General features: G+C 39.7%; 2 protein-coding genes across 13 annotated transcripts in view; both read left to right on the forward strand.

Moving 5' to 3' along the window:
- The window catches only part of kcnh2b (potassium voltage-gated channel, subfamily H (eag-related), member 2b), a gene marked incomplete at its 3' end in the record, with an annotated part of 98,362 nt that extends 93,279 nt beyond the window's left edge, over window positions 1-5,083 (forward strand). Inside the window, exons 10-14 of the mRNA XM_079601795.1 lie at window positions 549-651; window positions 904-1,152; window positions 1,479-1,650; window positions 4,421-4,589; window positions 4,913-5,083. Of these exons, the coding sequence (XP_079457921.1) occupies window positions 549-651; window positions 904-1,152; window positions 1,479-1,650; window positions 4,421-4,589; window positions 4,913-5,083 (864 nt within the window). The remainder of the gene's footprint in view (window positions 1-548; window positions 652-903; window positions 1,153-1,478; window positions 1,651-4,420; window positions 4,590-4,912) is intronic.
- A 5,638-nt stretch (window positions 5,084-10,721) lies between these two features.
- LOC306992799 (uncharacterized protein) overlaps window positions 10,722-24,404 on the forward strand; it is an 86,878-nt gene continuing 73,195 nt past the window's right edge. For 8 of the 12 annotated variants that reach the window (XM_079601993.1, XM_079601997.1, XM_079602001.1 and 5 more), the window contains exon 1: window positions 10,798-10,907. The gene's annotated coding sequence lies outside the window, so the exon portion shown is untranslated. Of the gene's footprint in view, window positions 10,908-24,404 lie in introns of all 12 variants that reach the window. The other 4 variants (XM_079601994.1, XM_079601996.1, XM_079601998.1 and 1 more) reach the window with 3 other exon arrangements.

The following is a 24,404-nucleotide window of genomic DNA, read 5'->3' on the forward strand; positions in this document are numbered from 1 at the left end:
ATGTAGAAATAGCGTAATGATGTAGAAATAGCGTAATGATGTAGAAATAGCGCAATGACGTAGAAATAGCGCAATGATGTAGAAATAGCGTAATGATGTAGAAATAGCGTAATGACGTAGAAATAGCGCAATGATGTAGAAATAGCGCAATGACGTAGAAATAGCGTAATGATGTAGAAATAGCGTAATGATGTAGAAATAGCGTAATGATGTAGAAATAGCGCAATGATGTAGAAATAGCGCAATGACGTAGAAATAGCGCAATGATGTAGAAATAGCGTAATGATGTAGAAATAGCGTAATGACGTAGAAATAGCGCAATGATGTAGAAATAGCGCAATGACGTAGAAATAGCGTAATGATGTAGAAATAGCGCAATGACGTAGAAATAGCATAATGACGTAGAAAATGTAAGGAGATGCTTTTCCTGTTGAATAAAGGGTCGTATAAACGAGTTTCCCGTCATTCTCAAATTCGAATGAATTCAGTCAGATTGAAATAAAAGTTGTGCATGTAAACGTAGCCAATGTGTGTCTGTGTTTTTATAGACAAACATGATTCCCGGCTCTCCCAGCAGCGACGATTCGGATTGCGTCGGCTTCAACAAACTGCGGAGGCGGAAACTTTCATTCCGACGACGAACGGAAAAGGGTATTTCCCATAATTCATGTTCCCATTAAAGTCTCTGTATTTATCTTTGTAGGTTTTATCATTCACACTTTTTACAAAAACTTAGTATAGTTGAACATACCATAACCTGGGTGATTATATATATATATATAATTTGGCCAATATATTTATTTACATATATAAATAGTTTCATATACATTTAATATATATATAGCATTAGACCTGTTTCTCATATTCCGTTGATGAATATTCATCGCGTGTTTATTTCTCCAGATGATGCAGATGTTGGAGAGATCAAGAAGAATCCGAAACCCATTCGGAGAGGCAGAAAACAAGCAGCCGGTAACAAGAGCGAACTGGACCCGGGATGGGAGGAGCCTCGGGATTCTGTGTCCTCTCACTCCAGTGGGGATGAGGGGGAGGAGCCTGGGCACACAAGCCCCGCCCCTCCCGCATCACTCATGGATGTCGCTGAGGGAGAGGCAGATCCGAAAACAGGAAACACATGTAACGCCCTATCAGGTGACAGAATGGCAACTTATTTCAAATTGAAAACAGGCCAAATTATGGAAATAATATAAAAAATAGATAGATATAGATAGATAGATAGACATAAAGATAGACAAACTGACGGATGGATGGATGGATAGATAGATAGATAGATAGATAGATAGATAGATAGATAGATAGATAGATAGATAGATAGATAGATAGATAGATAGATAGATAGATAGATAGATAGATGGATAGCTGTACTGTATACGGCAGTGCTGGCAGTAATATGTGTGTGTGTGTTTGTGTGTGTGTGTGTGTGTGTGTGTGTGTGTGTGTGTGTGTGTGTGTCTCAGGTGCTTTCTCAGGTGTGTCTAACATCTTCAGTTTCTGGGGTGAGAGTCGGGGGAGGCAGTATCAGGAGTTGCCCCGCTGTAACCGTCCGCATCCCAGCAGCCTCAGCGTCAGCCGGCAGCAGCGCAGCCTCATGGAGAGCCGACTCGAGCTGCTGCAGAAACAGCTCAACAGGTCTCAGCGCACAACTCACAACAACTCACAACCTCGCACCTCACAACTCACGCCTCACAACTCACGCCTCGCAACTCACTCCTCGCAACTCACTCACGCCTCACAACTCACTCCTCACACCTCACAACTCACTCCTCACAACTCACTCCTCACACCTCACAACTCACTCCTCACAACTCACTCCTCACACCTCACAACTCACTCCTCACACCTCACAACTCACAACTCACTCCTCACACCTCACAACTCACGCCTCGCAACTCACTCCTCACACCTCACACCTCACAACTCACTCCTCACAACTCACTCCTCACACCTCACAACTCACTCCTCACACCTCACACCTCACAACTCACTCCTCACAACTCACTCCTCACACCTCACAACTCACTCCTCACTCCTCACACCTCACAACTCACTCCTCACAACTCACTCCTCACAACTCACTCCTCACAACTCACTCCTCACACCTCACAACTCACTCCTCACACCTCACAACTCACACCTGACAACTCACTCCTCACAACTCACTCCTCGCAACTCACTCCTCACAACTCACTCCTAACAACTCACTCCTCACAACTCACGCCTGACAACTCACTCCTCACAACTCACTCCTCACAACTCACGCCTCACAACTCACACCTCACACCTGACAACTCACTCCTCACAACTCACACCTCACAACTCACGCTTCACAACTCACACCTGACAACTCACTCCTCACAACTCACTCCTCGCAACTCACTCCTCACAACTCACTCCTCACAACTCACTCCTCACAACTCACGCCTGACAACTCACTCCTCACAACTCACGCCTCACAACTCACACCTCACACCTGACAACTCACTCCTCACAACTCACAACTCACTCCTCACAACTCACTCCTCACAACTCACTCCTCACACCTCACAACTCACTCCTCACACCTCACACCTCGCAACTCACTCCTCACAACTCACTCCTCACAACTCACTCCTCACAACTCACGCCTGACAACTCACTCCTCACAACTCACGCCTCACAACTCACACCTCACACCTCACAACTCACTCCTCACACCTCACACCTGACAACTCACTCCTCACAACTCACTCCTCACAACTCACTCCTCACAACTCACTCCTCACACCTCACAACTCACTCCTCACACCTCACACCTGACAACTCACTCCTCACAACTCACAACTCACAACTCACTCCTCACAACTCACTCCTCACACCTCACACCTCACAACTCACTCCTCACACCTCACAACTCACTCCTCACAACTCACTCCTCACAACTCACTCCTCACACCTCACTCCTCACACCTCACAACTCACTCCTCACACCTCACAACTCACACCTCACAACTCACGCTTCACAACTCACACCTGACAACTCACTCCTCACAACTCACTCCTCGCAACTCACTCCTCACAACTCACTCCTCACAACTCACTCCTCACAACTCACGCCTGACAACTCACTCCTCACAACTCACTCCTCACAACTCACGCCTCACAACTCACACCTCACACCTGACAACTCACTCCTCACACCTCACAACTCACTCCTCACAACTCACTCCTCACACCTCACAACTCACTCCTCACACCTCACAACTCACGCTTCACAACTCACACCTGACAACTCACTCCTCACAACTCACTCCTCGCAACTCACTCCTCACAACTCACTCCTCACAACTCACTCCTGACAACTCACTCCTCACAACTCACTCCTGACAACTCACGCCTCACAACTCACACCTCACACCTGACAACTCACTCCTCACAACTCAATCCTCACAACTCACACCTCACACCTGACAACTTACTCCTCACAACTCACACCTCACAACTCACACCTCACACCTGACAACTCACTCCTCACAACTCACACCTCACAACTCACTCCTCACACCTCACAACTCACTCCTCACAACTCACGCCTCACAACTCACACCTCACAACTCACTCCACACACCTCACAACTCACACCTCACAACTCACTCCTCACAACTCACACCTGACAACTCACACCTCACAACTCACACCTCACAACTCACACCTCACACCTGACAACTCACACCTCACAACTCACACCTCACAACTCACACCTCACACCTGACAACTCACTCCTCACAACTCACACCTCACACCTGACAACTCACTCCTCACAACTCACACCTCACACCTGACAACTCACACCTCACAACTCACACCTCACAACTCACACCTGACAACTCACTCCTCACAACTCACTCCTCACAACTCACACCTCACAACTCACTCCTCACACCTGACAACTCACACCTCACAACTCACACCTGACAACTCACTCCTCACAACTCACTCCTCACAACTCACTCCTCACAACTCACACCTCACACCTGACAACTCACACCTCACAACTCACACCTGACAACTCACTCCTCACAACTCACTCCTCACAACACTACATGTGACGTCACGCACACTACGAACATATTTTTTTACAGTCTATGGTCACAACTCACTGCAATCAGACTGACGGAAAAAAAACGTGGGCTACGACTGTCTAGAACTAACACTATACAGACACTTGATGCTGCTGAAAAATATTACAGTGCGTGTGTGTGTGTGTGTGTGTGTGTGTGCGTGCGTGTGTGTGTGTGTGTGTGTGTGTGTGTGTGTGTGTGTGTGTGTGTGTGTGTGTATGTGCGTGTGTGTGTGTGCGTGCGTGTGTGTGCGTGCGTGCGTGTGTGTGTGTGTGTCTGCGTGTGTGTGTGTGTGTGTGCAGACTGGAGAGCCGCATGTCGACGGACATCAGCACGATCATGCAGCTCCTGCAGAGACAGATGATGCTGGTTCCTCCGGCGTACAGCACAGTTTCTCCATCCACGTTCCCCGAGAGACTCGTGCAGCCCGTCACTCCACTGGACCCACACACACTCGCTTCTCTCTCTCAGGTGTGACACACACACACACACATGCTGATGCTCATTACTAGCGCAAACACAGGGAAAGTTACACTAGGTTTGTTAGGATATGACAATATTTGGCCGAGATACAACTATTGAAAATCTGGAATCTGAGGAGCAAAAAAATGTAAACATTGAGAAAATCTCCTTTAAAGTTGTGCATTTATGTTCACGATTGTGCTGCATTCACTCACAAAAATACATGTTTTATATATTTACGGTAGGACATTTACTAAATATCTTCATGGAACATGATCTTAATATCCTAATGATTTAGGTTCCGCTTCTCTCGTCTGTGTTCTCTCTGTCAGTCCTGCGAGTCTCTCCATCCTGCAGACGCTCTTCTCTCGGGATCCTCGAACCCCGGGACCCGACCGGACCTGGACGTCCAGAGACGCTTCTCTCTGCAGGAGCCGCAGACGACACACACTCCACACACACCACACACACCACAGAAACACAGCTCAGACCCGGGGAGCTAGAGCCTCTCTCTCTCTCTCTCCTCTCTCTCTCTCTCTCTCTCTCCCTCTCTCTCTCTCTCTCTCTCTCTCTCTCTCTCTCTCTCTCTCTCTCTCTCTCGTTCTGCTTCTGGTTTTGCACTGAGGAGTTTCAGAGACACACTGGAGGAGGTTTTACTCGCGAATGATCATGAAAGACAGCGATGAACTTCACTCGTCTCCACTGCTGTCATCCATAAACAAACAATAATGATTATTACTAATTTCAAAGTAGCCATTATGTCTTGCACTGAATTTTCCAGACTCTCTCGATCTATATCTTCACGTCTACGGCGCTTCCAAAATGAAGAACTGGTTGAACTTGTTAGTGTTAGCTGGCCTAACAGAAGAAAACACGACTACTAATAATAATCTGATGTGTTCTGTCTGTCTTTGCCTTCATTTACTGTGCAAGAATGACGAAGAAGGCGAAGCCTCAGGCCCCGCCCACTCACACTGGATTGGCTGGATTGCAGTGGGTGGGGTGATTGACAGCTGTTTAAAGCTATGAAGAGTCATGTGTCTGACACTGAGACCAACGATATGCAACGAGTCTGACGCGCGTTAGCTTGGTTTCAGCGGCTTGTTAAAGATGGCGTCATTTTTAAAGTTTAACACGTTAGCTTTAGCAATACAGAATCCTTTAAACCACAAATGAAACCAAATACTGAAGATTGGGTGTAAAAGTTCATATTTTTCAGTGATTTTCCATTATCTGTGGCGTTTACGGCCCTGCAGCCACAGTCACATGATTATTAATTATTATTTAAAAACAGACGTGTGGACCAATGAAAAAATAAACTTTACAATAAGCTATTAAGCATGCGATAATAAACATACACTTTTAATATAAGGCATTTTTTATGGCAGACTTTACCGTTATCATATTTAAATTATTCTAGCATTTAATCTAAGCGTTTCTGAGGAAAGAAGAGCATATTAGCATGAGAACCTGTTTAGCATCTGTACACCAGTCATGACAACGATTGTATCATTCTGCCTTTCGGCTGCTTATGTGTGGTTTATGTTTTTGTTGATACCAAATATGATATTTAATTTGAACTGAACTTAAGTCTGATCAAACATCTGAATCTGTGTCAATGTGAAGAACGGTTCACACACTGCATTAAATAACAATATTCCCTTTTACTTTGATGAATGCAGGAGTTTGCACATGTTTATCTAGTACATATTTGTTGTTAATTTTATTATTATTATTAGTGTCTCTATAGATTCTGTGTATTTCAACGCCACATATGGGGGAATCTCACACATCCAGATCAAATTTGACCCCAATATTTAAAAAAATGAGAGAAATAAATATATTTAATTGGCATAAAGACAACAAAGCTTATTTTTAGGACTATAGGAACAATGTTAATTTATTATAAATAAAAACTAATACAGATAATGCTACAACAAATACTGCTATAATGAATATATATACAATTAGAATATGGTGCAAAAGTTCATTTATTTCAGTAATTCAACTTAAAAAGTGAAACTAATATTATATAGACTCATTACATGCAAAGTGAGATATTTCAAGCCTTTATTTGTTATCATTTTGATGATTATGGTTTACAGCTTATGAAAACCCCAAATTCAAAATTAGAATATTGTGAAAAGGTTTTCATAAGCTGTAAGCCATAATCATCACAATTATAACAAATAAAGGCTTGAAATATCTCACTTTGCATGTTATGAGTCTATATAATATTAGTTTCACTTTTTAAGTTGAATTTCTGAAATAAATGAACTTTTGCACCATATTCTCATTTTTCCAGTTTCACCCGTATATTATATATATAGTAAGTATATAGTAACACTACAATTCATTTTTTAACTTTCAGTGCAAACAATTTCAGGGAAAACTGGTTATTAATATTCCCTAATGTTAAGAGATTCTGCTGTTGAAATTCTCTCGCGTGGATGTTTCTGTGTGTAAGGTTGTGTTGGGAAATCAAACGGTCTCTGACACACATTAGTTTGGTTGTTTTTAGTTGATTTGTTTGTTTGTAATCCAGGTTTTAATCTGTCGGCGGAGAATTTGAGTTTAATTCCCGAAACACGGCTTCATTGTCCTGATGTTCACACAGTTATTAATGCAGCTTATGATTGTGTTTCATTCTATTATGTACAACGTTGTTATGTTGCAGAACACTATTATGTGTATGACACTTTCCTGATGATAACAGTCCTGCTGAAATGAGTGTGTGTGTGTGTGTATGACGTGTCCTGTCGTGTGTGTTTCTCCTGATGTTCGGTGACCGCTGTGCACTTTAAAGGCTCCCGAACACTTCCAGATAATCGGCCGGTGTGAGTTCTAGGAAAGTCCCGATGATCTTGATGACTCTGCAGAAGATCTCATCAGATTGTGAAGTGTGTGTGAAGAGTCATTGAATCTGCCGCTCGGCACGTTTGTTTATTCTCAAGTCACGTTTGACCATGAGATATTTAGCCAGATTTCACAATTATTCTATATCATTCTAAGATAATTCTTTATATTTGAAAGCCGATAACCGATATATCGGCCGATAAATCCAAATTTTTAATATATTTTTTGAGAGCCTGATTACAAAAACAAAAGTCTCACCATTAAAAGCACACAATAATAATGTTCTGATTATGATTTTATGTCGCCTATATGACTGTATTTTCCTTTTTTTGAAGTGATTCCAATCATATTTCAAAAGCATCATGTTGAACAGTGCGCATCTGAAGGAAATTATCCATTAAAATTAAAGGAAATTCTCCATTAAAATTAAAGGAAATTCTCCATTAAAATTAAAGGAAATTCTCCATTAAAATTAAAGGAAATTCTCCATTATTTATCAACTTTAATTAATATATCGGCCTAATTTTCGTATCGGGTCGATAACAATAACATAAAAAATTATCATATATATATCGTCCATCCCTATCTAAAATATAAGTCACCCAATTAACGTATTTTTTATTGAATCATTGTATAAAAATTATATTCGTGAAAAACACTTTTGCCGATGCGATATTGCTCATAAAAATGAAAAACAATAACTTTTTTGTTTTTGCACCATATCTCGATTTTTGACATTTTTATACATTTTGGTGCAACTTTTAGAGCGCGAGCGAACACCACTGATCTATCGTCATGTTTGTGGAAATCTGACCAGATCTGAAACATCTTTTAGTGTTGGCCGGCCTTTACTCTGTCTCTCTCTTTACGTCTTCACAGGGATTTGAACTTATGCCATCACCTTTAGACACCGAGAGCGTAGAACCAGCCAAACCCACAGGAGCGCGTTAGGCTTTAGTGTGGAATCATGAAGGACATCCTGTATGTACATATTTTTTTTATGTTTTTTGAGTTTTAATTTATTTTGGTAACTGGTTTACACTGGATTCCCGGTTTTGCTGTACATAAGGAAGTCTTTCCTCCTGGCATCCCTATAGCCGACACTATGCAGACACGCATTTCCTTGGCATGCTTTGAAATGCAGAACATAATAAAAAAGAAAAACTAGAGGAAAACTACATACGTTTGACCTTCTTTCCTTTTCCTTTCTAAAGACACGTGTGCATAACTGTGTTAATAATGATGATGTAAGTATATCATGTGATCTGCATGCTGCACCGAGTCTTCAGTTGTAGAGGACCAGTGTCGACTGAAGCGCTGATGTTCTTCCCTGGTCATGTGACTCTGAACTAATGTGACATCACTGGAATCATGAGGAGACCGGACACACTTCAGAAAGTCCAGATTTTGTGCTAGCATTATAAACGGTTGACTTTATAAAATTTAGAAATATTTATTTCAATAAACTTCTTTGAAAACAGATGAAATGACTACCTTTCTTTATTATATATGTGTGTGTATATATATACATATACAGTACTGTGTATATTTTCGCCAATATACATTTATTTGATCAATAATACAGAAAATAACAGTAATATTCTGAAATATTCCAATGTAAAACAGCTGTAAAAAAATATGATAAATCAAAAACAAATAAATGGATAGATATATTTGTCTACAATTTGAAATGTATAACTGCTCATCAATGCTGCATTTATTTGATTAAAATTACTGTAAAATCAGTAATATTGTGAAATATTATTGCAATAAATCATTTGTTTTCTATGTGAATATATAGTAAAGTGTAATTTATTCCTGTGATCAAAGCTGAATTTATCATCATCATTTCTCCAGTCTTCAGTGATCACATGATCCTTCACAAATCAGTGTAATATGATGATTTATTATCAATGTGGAAATATTTTTATATAACCTGTGATAATTTTTTCAGGATTCTTTCAATGAATAAAAAGTAAAGAAAAAAAAGAAAAGCATTTATAAATATCAATATACACTACCTTTCAAAAGTTTTTGGGTCAGTATTTATTTTCCTTCTTTTTTTTTTTAAAGAAATTAATACTTTTATTCAGTAAGGATGTGTTAAATTTATAAAAAGTGATAGTAAAGATTTATATTGTTAGAGAAGATTTCTATTTTTAATAATTGCTGTTCTTTTTAACTGTTTATTCATTAATGAATCTTGTAAAAAAATAAAATAAAGCAGCACAACTGTATATAAAAAATATTAAGCAGCACAACTGTTCCCAACACAGATAATAAATCATCATATTATACAGATTTCTGGAGGATCATGTGATCACTGAAGACTGGAGTAATGATGATAAATTCAGCTTTGATCACAGGAATAAATTACACTTTACTATATATTCACATAGAAAACTGATGATTTATTGTAATAATATTTCACAATATTGCAGTTTTTTCTGTATTTTTTATCAAATAAATGCAGCCTAGATGAGCATAAGAGAATTCTTTCAAAAACCACTATGTATATATATATATATATATATATATATATATAGGCCTATATGAACATGAATCGTTTTTTTGATTAAATTAGTTGAGTACATAAAGTCTTTGCGATGTCTATTTACTGTTCTGAGTGAGTCATATACATAAAGTGACTATGACACATTTAAATTAGTCTGTGATGGATTTATGTATCATTTCTGCCCTTGCCAATAAATCCTGCCTAATAATTGTCCAATCGTAATGCTCTAATTTACTGTCAATCAATTCTAACTATAGCAAACGAGTCCTGAATCCCTTCAGATGAGTTTAATCTGAGCACCAGATGGCGACATTCACCCATAGAAGAGTTGGAGATCTCCAGCAGTGATTTCATACACACAGCGGCTCTTCTGTGGAATTATGGCAAATATTATTACAGAGTATGTGAATATGCCAGCTTCATAGTTTTTAAATTAATGTTTCACATTTATTAGCTCGAAATTATCTCGCAATTTATATATATTATACATCTAAATCATTTTAATCTCAATAATTTTGAATAATTTATTATGACGTTATTTGAGAATAAAAATTTTCCATAAAAAAAATGATGTGACGTAAATTACTGAAATATTTTTTCTAAACATTTGATTCCATAAATATATATATTTTTAACCGTGGAGATTTATACGTACCTCAAAAGAGTGAAATATTTGTATGTAATAATTTTCATTGGCCCGTATAAGGAGTCAAACTCACCGATTGCACGCGACGCGCGTCCATCAAAAGTGCGCCAGTTGGACAGACGCAGAGACGCTCAATCCGCGCCGTGATTGGAGGAAACCGCTGTCCGTCTGCTGATTCCGGCGTGTGATTGGCTGAGAGCGTCTGAGGGCGGTGACCTGTGTGTGCGGTCAGTGAAGAGCGCAGGGCGGATCAGCTTGAGGCCGCGACACCAACACACGCGCGGAAAACTCTCGGAAATCAACGAAAGCGGTGAGAATAAACTTAATAAAGTCAGATGATAACTCATCTTCATCATTATGTTGATAAGTAAAGAGAGTGACGCGCCAGTGTGCGCGCGCTGAGGGCGGTTTCCGCACGCGGGTCAGTGACTGTGTAGAAGTGAGTGAAGTGTGTGTGTGTGTGTCTTTCTGTCAAATGTCTGTACGTTAAATGTCTCTGTATTTCTACATTGACACACACCCCTCCAAACTTGTGTAAGTGTGATACTGATTTGACATTAAATCAGATTTGATTGATTAAGACGGTTCTACTGTTGAGTTGCTGATCTCAGATCGGTTCAAACGTGAAACTTTTAAATGTTTTGATTCTGCGTGTGACCTGTGTTGTGTGTTTCATGGTAAAGTTGTCCTTGAGTGTGTGTGTGTGTGTGTGTGGCCTGTCAGTGTGGTGACATCACTCATAGATTGATATATTTTGTCCAGGACAATTAATGATCCACTATTTGATGTAGTCTTGCTAAAAAAATACTTGGAGCAGAACATCATTCTGAATTACACACTGACACGTTTTGAATACAATACGTTTCTATGGTCATCACAGCAAAGGCACTGTCCATTCTGCTTTCTGGCCATTCAGTTTATCTGTCATAATTCATCCGCTCTGTATAGTTTGAGCTGAATCACATATGATCCGTCCTGATGGGGATTTAGATGTGACACACATCAGCGGATTACTGGACACACACACACACACACACACACACACACACACACACACACACACACACACACACACACACACACACACACACACACACAGCCATACGCATCTTACATCCAGTCTGATGCTCTTCATGTTGGTATGGCGTGCAGTTTGTGCCAAAAAGGTGTAGCCAGAACATTTGGCAAGGCCTACTGTAATTGCCTTTGATTTATGTTTGCATTGTTTGCTTGTTTCATTTCTGTCGTGTGTTTTATGCTTTATTAGTCACTGCTCTCAGTCAACATTCTGCAATGCATTTGACAGATATCAAGGTGAATGTTTAGTCCATGTGTATTCAATTAAAGCCCGGTCGCTATATTTCCTTCCCAGCGGACAATACTTTTTGTTTTTGGAGGAACAGTTATAGAGACTCTTTCATCCTGAGAGACTTCTTACCAATATTTACCTAAATAAATAACTTCTCTAAAAGTCTAGATCAGATGTTTTATCAGACCATATCTATATTTTAATGTATTTATTTTACATTTAGACCCCTTCTTGTATGGCGCACTTGTGCAGATTTGTGCAATTTTTAAATTTTTTATAATTTGCTCAAAGTAATGTACATAAAAACAAACAATCTACATAATCTAATAATCTAAACTCTCACCATGAGAACAAAACAGTTAACTATTAATTTCAAAGTTTCTCTTAATAATTTGCCAAATTATAACATTGTTTATTATGATATGCTGTTAATATGCTTATTAATAACGCTAAATGTATTATAGAAAGTCAAAAACCTGGTTTAGTTAACCGGTCACTTTAAACTTTAACCTGTAAACAATAAAATGGCACAATAATCATCAGTCGATCTCTAGTCAATATTGAGGTGATCCCTGAGTCCCTTTGCGTGGTTTATGAATTCATTATTTTAATGTTTTTGCTCTAATTCCATCTCACCTGTTCAGTTATTAGGTCAGCTAACCAAGCTCATCTAGTTATGTAGGTTTATTGCTTCTATGAACGTTTGCTGACGTGACTCATGGGTAATTTTATTATCTACACACTGATATGTTTTATAAGTGGTGTTGTACTCATAAAGTGTATGAGGAAGTGAAAGGAGAAGGGTTTATTTAAAATGAGACACTTTTCTAGGTGTGTGTGTGTGTGTGTGTGTGTGTGTGTGTGTGTGTGTGTGTGTCAGATTGTTTACAAGAAGGAATGGATCATATAGTTCAGTGATTTGATATGGGTGTCTTCTGAGAGACTAGTGACGGTTTAAATAAGACGTTGAGGACGGTGTGTGTGTGTGTGTGTGTGTGTGTGTGTCCGTCAGGATCGCTGAGTCACAGAATCACCCCACTCGTCCTGAGGGATACAGAGAGAGAGAGACTGAATCTATGGCTGTTAGCGTGTCTGTAATTGGAGCCATTGATCTGCCGGCGTGAGATTATGTAAACTGCGGGTCATTCTTGTCTTGCTGTCTAGTGCTCCCTATATAGGCAGCATGGCTTCTGCCAAATTAATAAATGTACGTGTCCTAATAGATGTTAAAGTTTGACTTTCTCATGTATAGCTGTGTGTGGTTTCTTATAGCCTCATCTGCATCTGTTGGTGTGGCTCTTTGTTTCCATGGAAATATGGGTGGAGCTAAGAAGTGTCCTATGAATAATGTATTCGTGAAGTGATAGAGGAGTGGTGTTCCCTACACACTAGAGAGATACGGCTCGCTTCACCGACCAACATCAGCCAGCGTTTCAAATAAACTAATGTTTGATGATCTAAACTAAGGCTACACGATATTGGGGGGGAAACGGACTTTGCGATATTTTACGGATTTAATTTGATCTATAATGTCAATTTAATAAAAATTAGATTTTTTAACATGATTATATGAGCCATTATTAGGCCATCCATTGATGCATGTTTACTAGCATGCTCCTTCTGTTGATGTAGGCTATGTAAAAAAAAATCAGTTTATTATCGAAGTGGATAAATTAAGAAGCACTATTATTTTTGTTTCAAATAGAGACCAGGATTCTACATTGGTTCTGAACAAAAATAACATGTAATTTACCAGAGGTTCTGACAAAATATGAATTGCTGCAGTCTATTTAAAGTGTTGAATTTGAATTATTTTGAAAAATCGGGTTGAGTGAATGATTCAACGACTCACTCATAAAGACTTCACTTGTTTCATTACTGGATGAATCAGCATTTTTGAACGAATATGTTGATTGAATGATTCAACGACTCACTCATTGCAGCAGCGTAATGCCTTGTTTATACTCGACGCGTCCGCACGAGCGCGAGTCTCCGCTGACTGCGCGCGCACCTCTCCAAACGGCCGAGGCGTTTATACTTGACGCGCTCGCCGTTGTACTATTCTTTGAAACTACAGGGGGCGACTCGAGTAATTGTCCTCTCTAAACCATCAGGAATCGGTGAGAAGAAGAAATATAAACACGTGACAATGTTTATTTTAGTTACCACCACCAATACAAAAATAATCGTGTAAAACCCAGTAAACCCTGAGATTATTACTTGTGACATTAGAACAAAATATTTGTAGGCTAGCCTATATGGGAATACATGTATGTTTACAAATAAATTAACGATCTCTTAAATATTTTCTAATTTCACTAAACATTTCATTAACTTTCGTGTACATTTGTATTAAACATGGACCTTTATGTTCATTAAAAAGGCTTTTTATGCTATTGTATGCTCATTTTTTAAATGTAAGCAACTAATTTAGACGCGCAAACTGGGTGCTGGTGTGATGAGAAGGTCGTGCTCGGCCAGATTCGGCTCGAAGTCGTTCATCTTTGGATGCGGAGCCGCACGCGCCGTTACAAAATCTGCCGTGCACACCGCCAGGCGAAATGGGCCTTTGCGCACCCAACGCGCGCGACCGCCCACACCGCAATTACGTCATTTTTGCCGCGCGCACCTTCGCACTCGTGCGGACGCGTCGAGTATAAACAAGGCTTAGCCTAATGATATGACGAAGCACTTGCCGTCAACAAACCAACGTGACGACCTGCTTGCACAGGGAGCGTGCCTTGTAGCATGGAGACATTTGTGAGAGACGATTCAGATGACATTTACTTTGGTGCTGATCCCGAACCGTATTTATTTGGAAACCTAATTTGCCGCCTAAAAACTACACAAACTTAGTCCCGGTCATGTTGGAAGTTACCGAGCTGGGGACTATTTTCAGACTATTTTCACATATCATTACGCTGCTGTACCCATGGTACGGCCGCACAGTTGCTTGATTCTTACGCCGGAATGAGAGAGTAGTTCCTAGCCATATAGGCTTGGAAAATCGCAACTTTTTATTTTCCGTTGATCTCAGTACACGGTTTAACTACAGAAGAGTCAAGTTTTAAATATACTCGTTGGTCATTTTGAAAGAAATGCTACTGGACCCATCAGAATCAATGATCTATGCTAAGCTATGCTAAAAGTGGTACCGTCAGACCCGGAGTTCGGCTGAATGGATTCGAAAACGGTAAAACTGTTTAACTCTCGGGGAGCTGTAAAATGAGCCTATTTCCAAAAAAAGTGGAGAATCCCTTTAATGAGCATGAAGTATGAAAATGTTTAAAGAGATTGTACTGTGGGTTTATCATTGCATCAAAAAACTCACTTTTCTTTGTATCACTTTCACCAGACGAACCTGTCAGACGACATCAGACAGATCAAATCTGATTCACTCAGCATGAGAGAAGTGTTCAGGTGCAGGGGATTGTGGGTACACTGAATAAAACGCTGGCATAGAAACTTTTATATCAGTAAAAGCTAGTAAATTTCACAATTAAATGCAAAGAAACAGCAAATAAAACATTGAATTAAACTTGAAATAGTATTTTCTCCAATAATTTGTTTTATTTAAAAATAAAATATATATTTTTTACTGTGTAGTTGTGTATCCTCTGCAGATTGAGCTGATGCGATACAACGAGGGATGAATTACTGCGACATTTCCCAGAGAGCTGTAATTAAATAACGCAGTCGTTCTGTCATGTGCTTCAGTCTCAAGTGGACCTTGATATTAACTCTGACAGCCGTTACCATAATCATGCATGTTTCTTCTGAACAGATTTACATGAGGAAGCTGTTTTGTGTCCGCCGTCTCCTTCACACGGACACACACACACACCCTGAGCTAATGATGAGCTGTCAGTATTTGTGCTCGGAGAAAGAGTGTGTGCCTTTGGCCGTCAGTGCTGGATCTTTGTCTCACAGCGTATAACCTCAGTGTTGATCCACACGGTTAGACCGAGAAACACTGCGGCCCAAGCAGAAAACACCATTCAGAACCAGGGTTTTTCATGGTCAAAAATGCTCTTCGGTGGTGGCGGACGAACACGTTCATCCACACACACACACAGTACAAAGTACACATGTGAACTATATGACTTAAAGTTGCCCTTTAGTCAATAATGTTATCCCTTAAAACTAGGGCTGCATAACGATTAATCGCAACTAATCGTTTGCAGAATAAAAGTTTTTGTTTACATCATATGTGTGTGTACTGTGTAAAATAATTATGTATTTATAAATACACACACATGCATGTATATATTTAAACAAATATTTACATATTTATATACATTTTTATATTTAAATATAATTTATATTATATATAATTATAAATACTTAATATATAAATAGATTTTTTTCTTAAAATTATACATGCATGCTTGTGTATTTATATATACTTTATTATTATACACACATATATGATGTAAACAAAAACTTTTATTCTGCAAACGATTAGTTGCGATTAATCGTTATGCTGCCCTACTTAAAACTCATCTTTGATAATCAAAATGACATATTTCAATGTGTTTTCCTCGGAAAAAAAATCTTCAAGGCTTATTTAGTATTCGCCCTTGCCTCATTTAGTAGGCGTGGTTCTATGAATATGCAAATGAGCCCCGCCTCCACTCACTCCTGCACTCAGAGATCCACTGGTTGACGATCACACGTTGATCTGATTGGTCAAGGTAGTGTGTGACGTCAGAAACACCAGCGATTTCAAACCGTGTGTTAGAGACTGTCTTTGGTTCACTGCAGTTTTAAGCAGAAAATACTTGACTTAAATATGGTTGTCAATTCAGAAACTTTTGTAATGTGTAGCTTGCAGCATGAAATATATATATTATATTCAGAAAGCGAGCAAAGATCACTGCCATTATAACCACTAAAGCTGTCAATCAAAACACGAGGTACACAAAGCTGCGGAAACTCCTGTTATAATCAATGAAGCTGTGCATTAAATCTCTTATTGACGCGGTGTTTATACTCTGTTGGCTATAATGAAAGGATCCGCGAGCGTGCCGAACACAACTGGAGATGTCTGTGATTGGCTACAAAGCTCAACGCTGTAAATAGAAACCTTTGACGGCCTTCACAGAGCGCACACACACTCTCTACTGCCGTCACATCAAATCATCAAATACATCTTTAGTGGAACAAAGATTCATTTTTGGCCAAAATATTTTTAATTCTGTTTTAATAATTTTTTATTCTATAAATAATGAAACTTACACAATTTAACAACAATCTATTAAAAGTTTAACCAACATAAAAAATGTATAGCCTTATTATATCCATTTTATTTTTCCAAAATTATAATTTAAAATTTTCTGTATTCTGTTTTAATGGTTTCATAACATTTGAATAATCACAAAGCAATCACATTAAATTTTTATTAAACTTTTACAAATTTAATGATTTATATATATATATATATATAAACAAAACATAATGGGGCCATATGAAATGTTTTATCTTTTGTTCAAATTTTTCTGAATTTATGTTTTAATTCCTTCAATTATTTTTTCTTTTTTGGCAATCTAAATTCTGCTTAATTGAGGTTTACTGTTAACATAAAATACCATATTCTTTAAATTATTATTATTATTATAACAAGTACATTTTGCTGTACAGTAGTAATAATCATAATTTCTTCCAAGTTAATTTGAACTTTTATTTTGGCATGACCGTTCAGTATCTGTGAATAATCTGAATATGATATGACGGCATAGTTCATAAAGTCGTTCATCATGGAGGCCAGACTTGCTGAATACTGAATATGTGAATATGCAAATGTGGGATGTCGAATATTAATGAGCCCATGCTTTAGACATCAAACCAGGGAAGCGGATGCTATAAAGCACTGTATTTTGTCTCGCCTGGCTCTCTAAATGCTGATTGGCCGAGCACTTGAGTGAGTTTCACTCATTTACATACAGGAATGATTAGTCTGCTCATATCTCTGAACATAATCACGTGTTCTGCTTATCGTTGGAGTCGGATCTGTGTGTGTGTGTGGTGGCGCTGGGAGACGTGAAGCCAAGAGGAAGAGAGCGTAACATGCTTTCTCTGAACCGGTTTTATCTGTGCACCGGCTGGCTCTGAAGAGTGTGTGTGTGTGTGTGTGTGTGTGTGTGTGTGTGTGTGTGTGTTAGTGTTGTGTTTCAGGGCCGGGTGTGTTTTCATAAAGCGCTCAGTGAAACGGACACCGTTTGTGTCTAATATCATTAAAGGGGAAGTGTTGAGTCTATTCTTCTTCTCCTTCTTCTTCTTCTTCTTCTGCTGAGTTTACGTGGTTAAAACTGATTACGTTTCTAATAACTGATTGGATAAGCCAAGAATATCTCGTATTTGCATACTTGAGTTTGCAAATCATTTGAATTCTTTATTAAGGACATTTTGAAATAATGTGCATCTGGCAAAAACGGTTCACTCTGGCTAAAAGTCGTATTAATGGATAATAATGCACATAATAGATAATGGGGTTTGTTTTGTAATTATTGTTTAAAAAACGTTGATTTTCAGCACTAATTTCTATAATTGGCATCAATGTTTGTCTTAAATATGTTTAATAATAATAATAAATATAATAATAATAATGTTATTATGATTCTTGTCATAATATTAATATTCATTTTCATTGTTATTATTATTTTAATATGATTTAATATTAATATTCATTGTTAATATTATTATTATTAATATAATTGTATTATTATTCATTTATTTGTATTATTAGTAGTAATAGTAGTATATGTCATTTTAATATAACATATCTTATTCATATTTTATTGATTGTTGGTATTATTTAAATTATGATTTGTTATTTTTAATATTTATTGAAATTATATATTTTTTTATAGAACATTTGTTTTTATCATATTGCTTTTGTCAGCACTTGTATAAAAGCAGTAAGTGTGTGTGTTATAGATATTAATGCCGGTCTCTGGTGAAGTGACTTCTTGCTGTAGTTTCTCACGTGTGTGTGAAAGAGTCGTTATTAGAGAACAATGCAGATGTGTACGAGGAGTTAAGAGTTGATCATTGACCACGGCTGGAAATGACCTCGAGCAAGGTCAGGGTCAGACAGGTAATGTGTGTGTGTGTGTGTGTGTGTGTGTGTGTGTGTGTGTGTGTGTGTGTGTGTGTGTGTGTGTGTGTGTGTGTGTGTGTGTGTGTGTGTGTGTGTGTGTGTGTGTGTGTGTGTGTGTGTGTGTGTGTGTGTGTGTGTGTGTGTGTGTGTGTGTGTGTGTGTTGAGCTTCTGTGTGTGATTATGAGTCACAGTTGAATCCTTTTCTAAACCTGTTGCAGTGTCACACCAGGGAATTCCAGGCATCTCTGGAACGCTGGGAGGCTCTCACACACACACACACACACACACAGACCAGTGCATTGCAAGTGCGCTTTCTCGTTGTACGACCTGTGGTTCTGCTTGATATAAACATGTCGAATCCCTCGGTGTGCTTCTCCTCTGGGACGGTGTTGTGCGGTTTCCTTCAGAACTGTCAGTGGCTGTAGTTACTTCTGTCACGTCATGTATTATTTAGCATGTGTGTGTGTGTGTGTGTGTGTGTGTGTGTGTGAGCATCAGCAGAAAAAAAGCAGAAGTTCGTGAAGGAAACACAACCAGAACTAGAATATGAAGAGACTGTTGATGTCGTTTAGCTGCATGAATGCACGACTTCGTTAATTAATAATAATAATTAGGGCCCAAGCCTTGAAAAGGCGAAGGCCCTATTGTTTTCCTTCGGATTATTCTTCTTTATTATTTATTAGGGCCCAAGCCTTGAAAAGGCGAAGGCCCTATTGTTTTCCTTCGAATTATTCTTCTTTATTATTATTATTTATTATTATTTATTATTATTATATTACTACCTTTTGGGCACTTTTGGGGGCCTTAACGTGCTCAAAAACTCTTGAAACTTTGCACAAATGTCAGAACCCGCGGCCATTAGAGCCGGACTGAAGCTGGGACCCGGGCGTGGCAGGGGGGCTCGACAGCGCCCCCTGGAACGCGGTCCGAAAACTTGGTCCATAAATCAAACACGCTTGCGTGTAATAATATGAAACTCGGTACACTTATAGATCTCATCGGTTCATATATCCTTCGTGCTCTGACTTTTTACCCCAGCCCAACAGGAAGTCGGCTATTTGGCGTAGTTTAAAAAACACATGCAATGGAATTTAAAATACTCCTCCTAGACGATTCAACCAATCACCACGAAACTCGGTGTGCATGAAGTCAAGACATGGAGGACGGTAAATTGCGAGGGGATTTTTGATATCTCGAACGGTTTGGCCGTGGCGAGGAAACGAATTTATGGCGAATATTGGAAACAGGAAGTGTGTTATAACATCCTCATACATTAATTGATCTTGATGAAACTTCAGCAGTGTGTTCGTTGTAAGAGGCCGATCACATGGATGTGACTATTGTGAGTCAAAGTTATAGCGCCACCAACTGGCAGCAGGAAGTGTGTCACTTTCAAAATGCTTTGAATTCACCCTCTTATTTTTACCCGATTTGCTTCAAACTTTATGTGTATAATGTAAACACACGGCAGATGTAGACCTGTGAAAGAATTATTGATATCTTAAATACTGTTGCCATGGCAACGCTTTAAACTGTTATATTCTTTTTGGGTGCATTTGAGGCTCTTAACATGCTTCAAATTGCATGAAACTCAACATGCATATCAGATTTATTAGGTACTAGGTATGTGTGAAGTTTCAGAAACGGGCGCGGTGGAGGGGCTCAGTAGCGCCACCTTTAGTCAAAAATGGGGTATTAGTTTTACCTACAGTAACAAAAATCGGTATCTATATTTATCTCCCCGAGCCGGACAACTTTCTAATTTACAGTCATTAGCTCCGACCAACAGGAAGTCAGATATTTTGGTTTGAATGTGATTTGATGGGAATTTTGCCAGTCTCTCTCAGTGTCTGTGTGTGTGAGAGAGGAGGGGGGCTTTATTTTAACCCTTTCTCTGCTGTGTGGGACTTCTCGGGCACTTTTGGGGCCCTTAACATGCTCGAAAACTCTTGAAACTTTGCACACAGGTCAGAACCTGCGGCCATCAGGGCTGGGCTGAAGCTGGTACCCGGGCGTGGCAGGGGAGCTCAACAGCGCCCCCTTGAACGTGGTCCGAAAAACTTGGTCCATATATCAAACACGTTTGCCTGTAATAATATGAAACTCGGTACACATATAGATTTAATCGGGCCGAACAACTTTCGTGCTCTAAGTTTTACGCCAGTCCAACAGGAAGTCGGCTATTATGGGCTGTATGAAAATGCATGCCCCTGGAATTTGATATACTCGTCCAAGAAAAATTATCCTATCGCCACCAAACTCGGTCAGCATGAAGTCAAGACATTGAGGACGGTAAATTGCGGACGGATTTTTGATATCTCGAACGGTTTGGCCGTGGCGAGGAAACGAAGTTATGGCGAGAAAAGAAAAACACAATGTGTTATAACGTCTTCATACATTTATTGATCTTGATGAAACTTCAGCAGTGTGTTTGTTGTAAGAGGGCGATCACATGGATGTGACTATTGTGAGTCAAAGTTATAGCGCCACCAACTGGCAGCAGGAAGTGTTTTACTTTCAAGATACTTTTGACTAAAGTGGGTGGGTTATTTTTACCTACAGTCACAAAACTCGGTATGTAAATTGTGCTTATCGATCCGGACAACTTTCTCATTTACAGTCATTAGCTCCGACCAACAGGAAGTCAGATATTTTAGTTTGAATGTGGTTTTGTCTCTCTCTGACAGAGTTCCCCCTGCCATTCTCTGTGTGTGTGTGTGTGTGTGTGTGGGGAGGGAGGGAGGGCACACACACAGACAGCCCCCCCCCCCTTTTCTGTGTGTGTTTGGAGGGGAGCAGAAAGACTCACACTGATGCAAGCTCTAAAGCAGACTTCTTCTCGACAGTCAAAGCGGGGTTACGTTATTGCCCGTCGTGCACAGGAACCCGAAAGGCAACGGGGGTGGCGGCTTTTTATATATATATATATATATATATATATATATATATATATATATATATATATATATATATAAATAAATATAGCTGCAAGCAGCGATGGAGGGCCCAAGCCGGTGGCAGCGCCAGCCCGGTGCCTTTAGTGTAACTAAAGGCACCAGGGTGGCGGTGCCACCGGCTTGGGCCCGTAATCGCTGCTTGCAGCTATATTTATTTATATATATTTATTATTATATTACTACCTTTTGGGCACTTTTGGGGGCCTTAACGTGCTCAAAAACTCTTGAAACTTTGCACAAATATCAGAACCCGCGGCCATTAGAGCCGGACTGAAGCTGGGACCCGGGCGTGGCAGGGGGGCTCGACAGCGCCCCCTGGAACGCGGTCCGAAAACTTGGTCCATAAATCAAACACGCTTGCGTGTAATAATATGAAACTCGGTACACTTATAGATCTCATCGGTTCATATATCCTTCGTGCTCTGACTTTTTACCCCAGCCCAACAGGAAGTCGGCTATTTGGCGTAGTTTAAAAAACACATGCAATGGAATTTAAAATACTCCTCCTAGACGATTCAACCAATCACCACGAAACTCGGTGTGCATGAAGTCAAGACATGGAGGATGAAAAATTGCGAGGGGATTTTTGATATCTCGAACGGTTTGGCCGTGGCGAGGAAATGAATTTATGGCGAATATTGGAAACAGGAAGTGTGTTATAACATCCTCATACATTAATTGATCTTGATGAAACTTCAGCAGTGTGTTCGTTGTAAGAGGCCGATCACATGGATGTGACTATTGTGAGTCAAAGTTATAGCGCCACCAACTGGCAGCAGGAAGTGTGTCACTTTCAAAATGCTTTGAATTCACCCTCTTATTTTTACCCGATTTGCTTCAAACTTTATGTGTATAATGTAAACACACGGCAGATGTAGACCTGTGAAAGAATTATTGATATCTTAAATACTGTTGCCATGGCAACGCTTTAAACTGTTATATTCTTTTTGGGTGCATTTGAGGCTCTTAACATGCTTCAAATTGCATGAAACTCAACATGCATATCAGATTTATTAGGTACTAGGTATGTGTGAAGTTTCAGAAACGGGCGCGGTGGAGGGGCTCAGTAGCGCCACCTTTAGTCAAAAATGGGGTATTAGTTTTACCTACAGTAACAAAAATCGGTATCTATATTTATCTCCCCGAGCCGGACAACTTTCTAATTTACAGTCATTAGCTCCGACCAACAGGAAGTCAGATATTTTGGTTTGAATGTGATTTGATGGGAATTTTGCCAGTCTCTCTCAGTGTCTGTGTGTGTGAGAGAGGAGGGGGGCTTTATTTTAACCCTTTCTCTGCTGTGTGGGACTTCTCGGGCACTTTTGGGGCCCTTAACGTGCTCGAAAACTCTTGAAACTTTGCACACAGGTCAGAACCTGCGGCCATCAGGGCTGGGCTGAAGCTGGTACCCGGGCGTGGCAGGGGAGCTCAACAGCGCCCCCTTGAACGTGGTCCGAAAAACTTGGTCCATATATCAAACACGTTTGCATGTAATAATATGAAACTCGGTACACATATAGATTTAATCGGGCCGAACAACTTTCGTGCTCTAAGTTTTACGCCAGTCCAACAGGAAGTCGGCTATTATGGGCTGTATGAAAATGCATGCCCCTGGAATTTGATATACTCGTCCAAGAAAAATTATCCTATCGCCACCAAACTCGGTCAGCATGAAGTCAAGACATTGAGGACGGTAAATTGCGGACGGATTTTTGATATCTCGAACGGTTTGGCCGTGGCGAGGAAACGAAGTTATGGCGAGAAAAGAAAAACACAATGTGTTATAACGTCTTCATACATTTATTGATCTTGATGAAACTTCAGCAGTGTGTTCGCTGTAAGAGGCCGATCACATGGATGTGACTATTGTGAGTCAAAGTTATAGCGCCACCAACTGGCAGCAGGAAGTGTGTTACTTTCAAGATACTTTTGACTAAAGTGGGTGGGTTATTTTTACCTACAATCACAAAACTCGGTATGTAAATTGTGCTTATCGATCCGGACAACTTTCTCATTTACAGTCATTAGCTCCGACCAACAGGAAGTCAGATATTTTGGTTTGAATGTGGTTTTGTCTCTCTCTGACAGAGTTCCCCCTGCCATTCTCTGTGTGTGTGTGTGTGTGTGTGTGTGTGTGTGGGGAGGGAGGGAGGGAGGGCACACACACAGACAGCCCCCCCCCCTTTTCTGTGTGTGTTTGGAGGGGAGCAGAAAGACTCACACTGATGCAAGCTCTAAAGCAGACTTCTTCTCGACAGTCAAAGCGGGGTTACGTTATTGCCCGTCGTGCACAGGAACCCGAAAGGCAACGGGGTGGCGGCTTTTTATATATATATATATATATATATATATATATATATATATATATATATATATATATATATATATATATATATATATATATATATATATAAATAAATATAGCTGCAAGCAGCGATGGA

This window comes from Phoxinus phoxinus (genome assembly GCF_949152265.1).
Source record: "Phoxinus phoxinus genome assembly, chromosome: 24".
Lineage (NCBI taxonomy): Eukaryota > Metazoa > Chordata > Actinopteri > Cypriniformes > Leuciscidae > Phoxinus > Phoxinus phoxinus.